The sequence below is a fragment of the Saccoglossus kowalevskii genome, chromosome 1 (assembly GCF_978046115.1).
Source record: "Saccoglossus kowalevskii chromosome 1, keSacKowa6.1, whole genome shotgun sequence".
Classification (NCBI taxonomy): Eukaryota; Metazoa; Hemichordata; class Enteropneusta; family Harrimaniidae; genus Saccoglossus; species Saccoglossus kowalevskii.
In genome coordinates this window covers 40368787-40381380 of record NC_140641.1, presented here as the reverse complement: position 1 = coordinate 40381380, position 12594 = coordinate 40368787, and the positions used below count along the sequence as shown (strand labels likewise).

General features: G+C 41.4%; 1 protein-coding gene across 2 annotated transcripts in view; it reads right to left on the bottom strand.

The window, feature by feature from the left end:
- Nucleotides 1–5441: 5441 nt before the first annotated feature.
- The window catches only part of LOC100373554 (UDP-glucose:glycoprotein glucosyltransferase 1-like), a 48759-nt gene continuing 41606 nt past the window's right edge, over nucleotides 5442–12594 (bottom strand). For both annotated transcript variants that reach the window (XM_085501984.1, XM_085501985.1), the window contains exons 38-39: nucleotides 10231–10381; nucleotides 5442–6350 (exon numbers count right to left, since the gene is read on the bottom strand). In XM_085501984.1, coding sequence (XP_085358110.1) covers nucleotides 6331–6350; nucleotides 10231–10381 — 171 coding nt within the window. In that variant the 3' untranslated portion in view covers nucleotides 5442–6330. The remainder of the gene's footprint in view (nucleotides 6351–10230; nucleotides 10382–12594) is intronic.

The following is a 12594-nucleotide window of genomic DNA, read 5'->3' as shown; positions in this document are numbered from 1 at the left end:
TATATGCATGACCATATAAAGCGATAGATATACTAATGAGATGATGTGCTGCCTGGGATATGTATCTGCATGACCATATAAAGTGATCCATATGCTAATTAGAAGATGTGCTGCCGAGGATATGTATCTGCATGACTATATAAAGCGATCCATCTGCTAATTAGACGATGTGCTGCCAAGGATATGTATCTGCATGACCATATAAAATGATCCATATGCTAATTAGACGATGTGCTGCCATGGATATGTATCTGCCTTACCATATAAAGTGATTCATATGCTAATTAGATGATGTGCTGCTGATATGCATCTGCATGACCATATAAAGCGATCCATATGCTAATTAGATAATGTGCTGCCTGGGATATGTATCTGCATTACCATATAAAGTGATCCATTTGCCAATTAGAATATGTGCCGCCATGAATATGTATTTGCATGTCCATATAAAGCGATCCATATGCTAATTAGATGATGTGATGCCTATTATATGTATCTGCATGACCATATAAAGTGATCCATATGCCAATTAGATGATGTGCCGCCATGAATATGTATTTGCATGACCATATAAAGCGACCCATATGCTAATTAGATGTGCTGCTGATATGTATCTGCATGACCATATAAAGTGATCCATATGCTAATTAGATGATGAGCTGCTGAGGATATGTATCTGTATGACCATATAAAGTGATCCATATGCTAATTAGATGATGCACTGCCATGGATATGTATCTGCATGACAATATAAAGCAATCCATATGCTAATTAAATGATGTGCTGTCTGGAATATGCATCTGCATGACCATATAAAGTGATCTATATGCTAATTGGACGATGTGCTGCCAAGGATATGTATCTGAATGACTATATAAAGCGATCCATATGCTAATTAGATGATGTGCTGCCAAAGATATGTATCTGCATGACCATATAAAGTGATCCATATGGTAATTAGAAGATGTGCTGCCGAGGATATGTATCTGCATGACCATATAAAGCGATCCATATGCTAATTAGATGATGTGCTGCCATGGATATATATCTGCATGACCATATAAAGTGATCCATATGCTAATTAGATTATAAGCTGCTGAGGATATGTATCTGCATGCCCATATAAGGTGATTCATATGCTAATTAGATGATGAGCTGCTGAGGATATGCATCTGCATGACCATATAGTGTTCCATATGCTAATTAGATGATGTGCTGCCATGGATATGTATCTGCATGACCATATAAAGTGATTCATATGCTAATTGCATTATGTGCCGCCATGAATATGCATTTGCATGACCATATAAAGCGAACCATATGCTAATTAGATAATGTGCTGCCTATGATATGTATCAGCATGACCATATAAAGTGATCCATATACTAATTAGATGATGAGCTACTGAAGATATGTATCTGCATGACCATATAAAGTGATCCATATGCTAATTAGATGATGTGCTGCCATTGAAATGTATCTACATGACCATATAAAGAGATCCATATGCTAATTAGATGATGTGCTGCTGAGGATATGTATCTGCATGATCGTATAAAGTGATTCATATGCTAATTATATGATGTACTGCCGGGAATATGTATCTACATGACCATATAAAGCGATCAATATGCAAATTCAATGTGCTGCTTGGGCCTATTTGACATTCCATATACTAATTAGATTAGTAACTACATGATATATAAGACAATACATATATGCCAATTAGAAGTAACCATACACTAATATGCTAATGACATGCAACTATGGCATATAAACTAATCAATGTACTGAAGAGACAAGGTGGCTAGGATTAGGTATGCATTTTCTTGGTGATACATACCACCAAGCTTTCATAACATAGTCAAGAAGCATAGGGTAATTTTGAACAAGTAATTTTGGATATTACACAAGTAAAAAAATTCCCAGGGCTAAGCTAAACAAACAAACACATGATCAATTACTAATGTTAGTTCTGATAACTTTGATTCAATATAGCATGTATATTATCAGGGCTCATGTAATTATACAATGTCAGTGATCAAAAACGCTGATATTTCTTGGGCAGGTACTTCAATCTAGCAATCTTCTCTCCAGAGCATTTCAACCATTGTGGCCGCAATGCCAGGATTGTTTGAAACAAGAATAAAAAACAATCAATTATCACCCCTTTCATCAATCTGATTAAAATCTGATGTAGTGTACAGGCTTTAATTATTTTGGCTATAAACTTAATATTTTAATTTTATTTTTTATTACTTTTGTTATTAATGCCTTTTTATTTTATTATTTTACTTTGATTTTGATTTTTTTTAATTCCGCCCTACAGGTAGGGCGGAATTTAAAAAAAATCACAAAATCAAAATCAAAGTAAAATAATAAAATAACAAGGCATTAATAACAAAAGTAATAAAACATAAAATTAAAATAAGTTTATAGCCAAAATACACTACATACACTACATCAGATTTTAATCAGATTGCCCTTTCATATGTAAATAAGCCATAATGTTCCAATATTTTGCTGGGAGAACACTGCATACATGTAAAGTAGTACATAAAATTAATAAACATGTAGTTGTGTTAATATTTTTAAATAAAATAACATTTATACACAGTAATCTGACAGCCATTTGAACAGATTACAAAACCAAAATGATCTGCATTTGGGGAACTCAAGTCTGCCAAAAAGAAGGAAGCCAACCCTAGAGTCCCCCTTTCCAATTCAAAACCAAGGAATTTAAAGTATAGTCAAAAGGGGTCATAAGCCTTGCTATATGCAAAACACACAGCTAGAGATTTTTGCAAATGAACTATGGTACATTTGCGAACTACCTCAACCAAAATAATACAACATAATGCATGGACTAACAATGTGGATATAAGGGTCTTGTGAAATAATACGATCAAAGGGAACTGGGTCAACGTTGACTGAAAATTCAAGATGGATGCTGGTCACACCAAATTAGTCACACCAAAAGGGAATCAGACCGCGTATGTGCAGAACTCTTTTTTTCTTTGTCAAGTCTGAAAAAACCAAGCCATGCAAGGGGAATTAGCACCGACAGTCACACAAATCAATAAGGTGGATGATAAATAATATGTTCCCCTAACACCAAGGCAGATTACATGCCAACTGAGGTCAACCTACAATCAAAGAAAGCTTAGAAAGAACTCCCATGTGCTTAGGAGTATTCAAAATTAAAGATTAGTTTTTCAAACAAGAAGCTTGGTAACTAATGATTGTCTACTATTTGAAATGCACAATGTGGAAACAATGTGATTTACATACTATAATACTTAGAGAAAACACATTTGATTTTACATTATTCTGTGGTTTGCAGTATGTTTTATTCTAGAGCAACCATAAGTTCAATTTAAATCTGATTTATTGAGAGATCCAAAACCTACATGTTTTTCATTATTAAACTAATCACATCTGAAGATTACCCAAGAGTATTTATGCAACCAAATTTCAATGAAATGTGATAACTATGCACGTTATGCAAATTAGTATGCTCGAATTTTATTCCAAAACTAATCATGTCTTTAGCATTGTTCCCAGACACTTATACCGGTAGGCAGAAAATTTTGTAATTATTACAAATTGGATTTCAACTCAAAAAATTGATGAAAAGACGAATAGAAAATTATTATACAAATTAAGTAATTATTATAAACCCCAAAATAATTAGAATATAGCATTGTCTTAAAATATTTATTACCAAGATTCAATGAAATAAGATGAGTGCTTGAGATATTGATGGAAAAGCTGAAAACTGACTAATTATTAGGCAAACATGTAATTAATGAACAAATATTTTAATGTAAAACCAATGAGGTCTGCACAATGTCATGGACCATTTATGTACTAAGTTTAATTGAAATGTGACTAGAACTTGAGATAATGATGGAAAAACCAAAAAATTATGAAATATTAAGCAACTTAGGTAATAATATGAAAAGATTTTAACCCAAAACTGAGCTTGTCTGTACATAGTTCAAGAGCATCTACCGGTATGTACTAATTTCATTGAAATTGCATGATTTGGGATATCAGTGTAAAAAGAAAAAAATAGGCTAATTAGGTAGGTAATTAATGTGCACAGATTTGAAACCGTAACTAATCAGATCTGTGGATTGTCGTACAGCATGCCATTTATGTACCAGGTTTCATTGACATGTGATGATTAATACTTGAGATATCAGTGGAAAAACAATTTTTTTTAATCATTATGCAAATTAGGTAAATAATACGCATGTTTCATCAAAAACCAGCATATGGTTCTTGAGATATCAGTGAAACATATGAAAGCGCGCGCACGCGCACGCGCACGCGCGCGCGCACACACACACACACACACACACACACACACACACACACACACACACACACACACACACACACACACACACACACACACACACACACACACACACACACACACACACACACACACACACACACACACACACACACACACACACACACACACACACACACACACACACACACACACACACACACACACACACACACACACACACACACACACACACACACACACACACACACACACACACACACACACACACACACACACACACACACACACACACACACACACACACACACACACACACACACACACACACACACACACACACACACACACACACACACACACACACACACACACACACACACACACACACACACACACACACACACACACACACACACACACACACACACACACACACACACACACACACACACACACACACACACACACACACACACACACACACACACACACACACACACACACACACACACACACACACACACACACACACACACACACACACACACACACACACACACACACACACACACACACACACACACACACACACACACACACACACACACACACACACACACACACACACACACACACACACACACACACACACACACACACACACACACACACACACACACACACACACACACACACACACACACACACACACACACACACACACACACACACACACACACACACACACACACACACACACACACACACACACACACACACACACACACACACACACACACACACACACACACACACACACACACACACACACACACACACACACACACACACACACACACACACACACACACACACACACACACACACACACACACACACACACACACACACACACACACACACACACACACACACACACGGGATTAAATAATTTCCAATAACGGAGAGACAATATTTTTTAGAATATGCTTCTAAAACCAAATCCAAGATCCGAAAGGTAGATCAAACTAACCATAAATTAATTCAGAATCTCTAAATTGCACTAGAGTAGGTCAAGCTCTTTATCAGTTAGTAAAAAGTCATGATTCAAAACTTCAGAAAACTCTTTTTATAATAATATCATCATTATTCTTTACATATGAAATCTGTACTGAAATACAAATACAATTGAAAGTGATTATCCAACTCTGCTTCACTATTAGTGTTTGTTCTTTGTGTACATATAAGTAGTAGCATTCAACTCCCAAGGTGAAACAATGGACATACATTGAAGTAAAGTTGAGAAGCAAGTGATATAATAATAGCATGATGGCAGCCCACTGATGATTGCGTTACTGATCTAAACATCCAATATATTTTATTATTTGTAAATTGCATTTGAACCAGATTCCCACACATATCCCAATCAGGAAACCAGAAACATTGTCTATATAAAAACAAAAGAATGGTTATCCCAGTCAAGCAAGTAAACACAATGTATTCTCTGCTTAACTAAATTGAAAGCAGTAATTGGAATTGTTTTACAAAAATAAACTTTAGAAGAAGTGATTTAAAACAGGTTTCTTATTTTACTAAAACCTAATAGCTCAACATAATACAGAAACAAAATCACCCAAGTGACACAGTATTACTGCTCTGTCCTCTCCAATGTTCCCTTCCCCTAAATGTTCTTTCACCCCACCCCAATGTTCCTTTCTCCTCAAACCCTCCAATGATCTTTTCACTCCCTTCTCCAACATTCCCTCTTTCTCTCTCCAACCCCAATGCCCCCCCCACTCTAAATGTCCCCTCCCTCCTCTAATGTTCTTACCCCTACATCCCTCCCTCTAATTGTTATACACTTAGGCAAGACTAGTAGATTTGAATACATGATCTAGGTAATGATGGCATGTACAATACATGATCTAGGTAATGATGACATGTACAATACAAGATAATTTAGAAGATGTAGAAATACTTGGTACTTTCTTGTGAGCTTGGTGCTATAACTCTACATGAATATCTGTGAAAATAAGAACAAAAATAAATGTTATATTTATGGCTTGTTAGGGGTTACAGTGAGTAGATGTAGGCAGTGGTGCCAGTGAGTAGGTGTTGCCAGGGGTGACAGTGAGTAGGTGTTGCCAGGGGTGCCAGTGAGTAGGTGTAGTCAGTGGTACCAGTGAGTAGATGTAGCCAGTGGTACCAGTGAGTAGGTGTAGTCAGGGGTGCCAGTGAGTAGGTGTAGTTGAGGGTGCCAGTGAGTAGGTGTTGCCAGGGGTGCCAGTGAGTAGGTGTAGCCAGGGAGTACCAGTGAGTAGGTGTAGTCAGGGGTGCCAGTGAGTAGGTGTAGTTAAGGGTGCCAGTGAGTAGGTGTTGCCAGGGGTGCCTGTGAGTAGGTGTAGCCAGTGAGTATGTATAGGCAGTGGTCCTAGTTTGTAGGTGTAGCCAAGGGGTACCAGTGAGTAGGTGTAGTCAGGGGTGCCAGTGAGTAGGTGTAGTTAAGGGTGCCAGGGAGTAGGTGTTGCCAGGGGTGCCAGTGAGTAGGTGTAGCCAGGGAGTACCAGTGAGTATGTATAGGCAGTGGTCCTAGTGAGTAGGTGTAGCCAGGGGGTACCAGTGAGTAGGTGTAGCCAGGGGGTACCAGTGAGCAGGTGTAGCCATGGGGTACCAGTGAGTAGGTGTAGCCATGGGGTACCATAGAGTAGGTGTAGTCAGGGGTGCCAGAGAGTAGGTATAGTCAGGGGTGCCAGAGAGTAGGTGTAGTCAGGGGTACCAGTGAGTAGGTGTAGCCAGGGGTGCCAGTGAGTAGGTGTAGTTAGGGGTGCCAGAGAGTAGGTATAGTCAGGGGTGCCAGAGAGTAGGTGTAGTCAGTGGTACCAGTGAGTAGATGTAGCCAGGGGTGCCAGTGAGTAGGTGTAGTCAGGGGTGCCAGTGAGTAGGTGTAGTCAGGGGTGCCAGTGAGTAGATGTAGTCAGTGGTACCAGTGAGTAGATGTAGTCCGGGGTACCAGTGAGTAGGTATAGTCAGGGGTACCAGTGAGTAGGTATAGTCAGAGGTACCAGTGTGTAGATGTAGTTAGGGGTGCCAGTGAGTAGGTGTTGCCAGGGGTGCCAGTGAGTAGGTGTAGCCAGGGGGTACCAGTGAGTATGTATAGGCAGGGGTACCAGTGAGTATGTATAGGCAGTGGTCCTAGTGAGTAGGTGTAGTTAGGGGTACCAGAGAGTAGGTGTAGTCAGGGGTACCAGTGAGTAGGTGTAGCCATGTGGTACCCCTTAGTAGGTGTAGTCAGGGGTGCCAGAGAGGTGTAGTCAGGGGTACCAGTGAGTAGGTGTAGTCAGAGGTGCCAGTGAGTAGGTGTAGCCATGGGTACCAGTGAGTAGGTGTAGCCATGGGGTACCAGTAAGTGCTGTAGTCAGGGCTACCAGACAGTAGGTGTAGTCAGTGGTACCAGTCAGTAGGTGTAGTCAGGGGTACCAGTGAGTAGGTGTAGTTAGGGGTGTCAGTGAGTAGGTGTTGCCAGGGGTGCCAGTGAGTAGGTGTAGCCAGGGGGTACCAGTGAGTATGTATAGGCAGTGGTCCTAGTGAGTAGGTGTAGTTAGGGGTGCCAGAGAGTAGGTGTAGTCAGGGGTACCAGTGAGTAGGTGTAGCCATGTGGTACCCCTTAGTAGGTGTAGTCAGGGGTGCCAGTGAGTAGGTGTAGCCATGGGGTACCCCTTAGTAGGTGTAGTCAGGGGTGCCAGTGAGTAGATGTAGTCAGTGGTACCAGTGAGTAGGTGTAGCCATGTGGTACCCCTTAGTAGGTGTAGTCAGGGGTACAAGTGAGTAGGTGTAGCCATGGGGTACCCCTTAGTAGGTGTAGTCAGGGGTGCCAGTGAGTAGATGTAGTCAGTGGTACCAGTGAGTAGATGTAGTCCGGGGTACCAGTCAGTAGGTATAGTCAGGGGTACCAGTGAGTAGGTATAGTCAGAGGTACCAGTGAGTAGATGTAGTTAGGGGTGCCAGTGAGTAGGTGTTGCCAGGGGTGCCAGTGAATAGGTGTAGCCAGGGGGTACCAGTGAGTGCTGTAGTCAGGGGTACCAGTGAGTAGATGTAGTTAGGGGTGCCAGTGAGTAGGTGTTGCCAGGGGTGCCAGTGAGTAGGTGCAGCCAGGGGGTACCAGTGAGTATGTATAGGCAGTGGTCCTAGTGAGTAGGTGTAGTTAGGGGTGCCAGAGAGTAGGGATAGTCAGGGGTGCCAGAGAGTAGGTGTAGTCAGGGGTACCAGTGAGTAGGTTTAGTCAGAGGTGCCAGTGAGTAGGTGTAGCCAGGGGGTACCAGTGAGTAGGTGTAGCCATGGGGTACCAGTGAGTGCTGTAGTCAGGGCTACCAGACAGTAAGTGTAGCCATGGGGTACCAGTGAGTGCTGTAGTCAGGGCTACCAGACAATAGGTGTAGTCAGGGGTGCCAGTGAGTAGGTGTTGCCATGGGGTCCCCCTTAGTAGATGTAGTCAGAGGTGCCAGTGAGTAGGTGTAGCCATGGGTGCCAGTGAGTAAGTGTAGTCAGGGGTACCAGTGAGTAGGTGTAGTCAGGGGTGCCAGTGAGTAGGTGTTGCCATGGGTGCCAGTGAGTAAGTGTAGTCAGGGGTACCAGTGAGTAGGTGTAGTCAGGGGTGCCAGTGAGTAGGTGTTGCCATGGGGTCCCCCTTAGTAGATGTAGTCAGAAGTGCCAGTGAGTAGGTGTTGCCATGGGTGCCAGTGAGTAAGTGTAGTCAGGGGTACCAGTGAGTAGGTGTAGTCAGGGGTGCCAGTGAGTAGGTGTTGTCATGGGTGCCTGTGAGTAAGTGTAGCCATGGTGCCAGTGAGTAAGTGTAGTCAGGGGTACCCCTTAGTAGATGTAGTCAGAGGTGCCAGTGAGTAGGTGTTGCCATGGGTGCCAGTGAGTAAGTGTAGTCAGGGGTACCAGTGAGTAGGTGTAGTCAGGGGTGCCAGTGAGTAGGTGTAGTCAGGGGTGCCAGTGAGTAGGTGTGCCATGGGTGCCAGTGAGTAAGTGTAGCCATGGGTGCCAGTGAGTAAGTGTAGCCATGGGTGCCAGTGAGTAGGTGTAGTCAGAGGTATCAGTGAGTAGGTATAGTCAGGGGTACCAGTGAGTAGGTGTAGCCAGGGGGTACCAGTGAGTAGGTATGGTCAGGGGTACCAGACAATAGGTGTAGTCCGGGGTACCAGTGAGTAAGTGTAGATATGGGGTACCCCTTAGTAGGTGTAGTCAGAGGTGCCAGTGAGTAGGTGTAGCCATGGGGTACCCCTTAGTAGGTGTAGTCAGAGGTGCCAGTGAGTAGGTGTAGCCATGAGGTACCCCTTAGTAGGTGTAGTCAGAGGTGCCAGTGAGTAGGTGTAGCCATGGGGTTCCAGTGATTGGATGGTGTCAGGAGTACCAGAGAGTAGATGGGGTCAAGGGTACCAGACAGTAGGCATAGTCAGGGGATTAACTTTTAATACAGTTGAATTAACTTTTAATATAGTTGCATTATGTTTGGATTAAAACGCAACTCCAATTGCAGTTTAATTAGCCTTAATTTCAATACAATTCAAGATAGAATCACATTCTAATTCATCTTGAATATCAGATGACTTAACAGAAATGTTTGCTAAGCCTAGGTTAGGTAAAAGGGTAGGCATGGTACAGTTCTATTAATATAATTTGTACCATACCTTCCCCCTTTACTAACCTCAAGCTATGCAAACTTGACTTAAATTTGATTAAATATTAATATAAAATATGAAAATAGCGAGGGTCTTGATTTGGTAGGTCTGTCGTTAATTGAATGAAATGAAAGTCGCCATAACGTTGAAACCACAAATGCACACATACACTAACTCTCACAAGAGAGTCAAAAATGACAGCATTTGCAAGATCTTACTCACCTTTTGTTTTACTACTTTCTGTTTTTGTTTTTACTGAACTATTTGCTATCCTGTCCTGTAACGCTTTTATTTCATTGTCATAATCTGTCCATTCTGGAATTATACGCATGGCTGCTGTTAACTTGGGTTCTTTTGTCAAAGGATTGTTACACTATAAGACACAGAATATGATTCATCTGTTAAGATTACTGGATTAAACAGATTACTGGATTAACAACATATGGATGGTGACTCACTCTTTCTCTACAATCTTACGACTGTTTTGAACTATTGTCCAATATTAAACCATTACAGTCATAATGCCATGTCCTGTTTCTTATAGGTCCCATACAAATTGTGTCACAGTCATAATGCCATGTCCTGTTTCATATAGGTCAAATACAACTTCTGTCACAGTCATAATGTCATGTCCTGTTTCATATAGGTCACATACAAATTGTGTCACAGTAATAATGCCATGTCCTGATTCATATAGGTCCCATACAAATTGTGTCACAGTCGTTGAGTCATGTCTTGTTTCATATAGGTCCCATACAAATTGTGTCACAGTCATAATGCCATGTCCTGTTTCATATAGGTCCCATACAAATTGTGTCACAGTCGTTGAGTCACGTCCTGTTTCATATAGGTCCCATACAAATTGTGTCAGTCATAATGCCACGTCCTGTTTCATATAGGTCCCATACAAATTGTGTCAGTCATAATGCCATGTCCTGTTTCATATAGGTCGCATCCAAATTGTGTCAGTCGTTGAGTCATGTCCTGTTTCATATAGGTCCCATACAAATTGTTTCACAGTCATAATGCCATGTCCTGTTTCATATAGGACCAATACAACTTCTGTCACAGTCGTTGAGTCATGTCCTGTTTCATACAGGTCCCATACAACTTCTGTCACAGTCGTTGAGTCATGTCCTGTTCATATAGGACCAATACAACTTCTGTCACAGTCGGTGAGTCATGTCCTGTTTCATACAGGTCCCATACAACTTCTGTCACAGTCGTTGAGTCATGTCCTGTTTCATACAGGTTCCATATAACTTCTGTCACAGTCGTTGAGTCATGTCCTGTTTCATATAGGTCCCATATAACTTCTGTCACAGTCGTTGAGTCATGTCCTGTTTCATATAGGTTCCATACAACTTCTGTCACAGTCGTTGAGTCATGTCCTGTTTCATACAGGTCCCATATAACTTCTGTCACAGTCGTTGAGTCATGTCCTGTTTCATATAGGTCCCATATAACTTCTGTCACAGTCGTTGAGTCATGTCCTGTTTCATATAGGTCCCATATAACTTCTGTCACAGTCGTTGAGTCATGTCCTGTTTCATATAGGTCCCATACAAATTGTGTCACAGTCATAATGCCATGTCCTGTTTCATATAGGTCCCATACAAATTGTGTCAGTCATAATGCCATGTCCTGTTTCATATAGGTCCCATACAACTTCTGTCACAGTCGTTGAGTCATGTCCTGTTTCATACAGGTCCCATATAACTTCTGTCACAGTCGTTGAGTCATGTCCTGTTTCATACAGGTCCCATATAAGTTCTGTCACAGTCGTTGAGTCATGTCCTGTTTCATATAGGTCCCATACAACTTCTGTCACAGTCGTTGAGTCATGTCCTGTTTCATACAGGTCCCATATAACTTCTGTCACAGTCGTTGAGTCATGTCCTGTTTCATATAGGTCCCATACAAATTGTGTCAGTCATAATGCCACGTCCTGTTTCATATAGGTCCCATACAAATTGTGTCACAGTCATAATGCCATGTCCTGTTTCATATAGGTCGCATCCAAATTGTGTCAGTCGTTGAGTCATGTCCTGTTTCATATAGGTCCCATACAAATTGTGTCACAGTCATAATGCCATGTCCTGTTTCATATAGGTCCCATATAACTTCTGTCACAGTCGTTGAGTCATGTCCTGTTTCATATAGGTCCCATATAACTTCTGTCACAGTCGTTGAGTCATGTCCTGTTTCATACAGGTCCCATATAACTTCTGTCACAGTCGTTGAGTCATGTCCTGTTTCATACAGGTCCCATACAACTTCTGTCACAGTCGTTGAGTCATGTCCTGTTTCATATAGGTCCCATACAAATTGTGTCACAGTCATAATGTCATGTCCTGTTTCATACAGGTCCCATATAACTTCTGTCACAGTCGTTGAGTCATGTCCTGTTTCATATAGGTCCCATACAAATTGTGTCACAGTCATAATGCCATGTCCTGTTTCATATAGGTCCCATACAAATTGTGTCACAGTCATAATGCCATGTCCTGTTTCATATAGGTTCCATACAACTTCTGTCAGTCGTTGAGTCATGTCTTGTTTCATATAGGTCCCATACAAATTGTG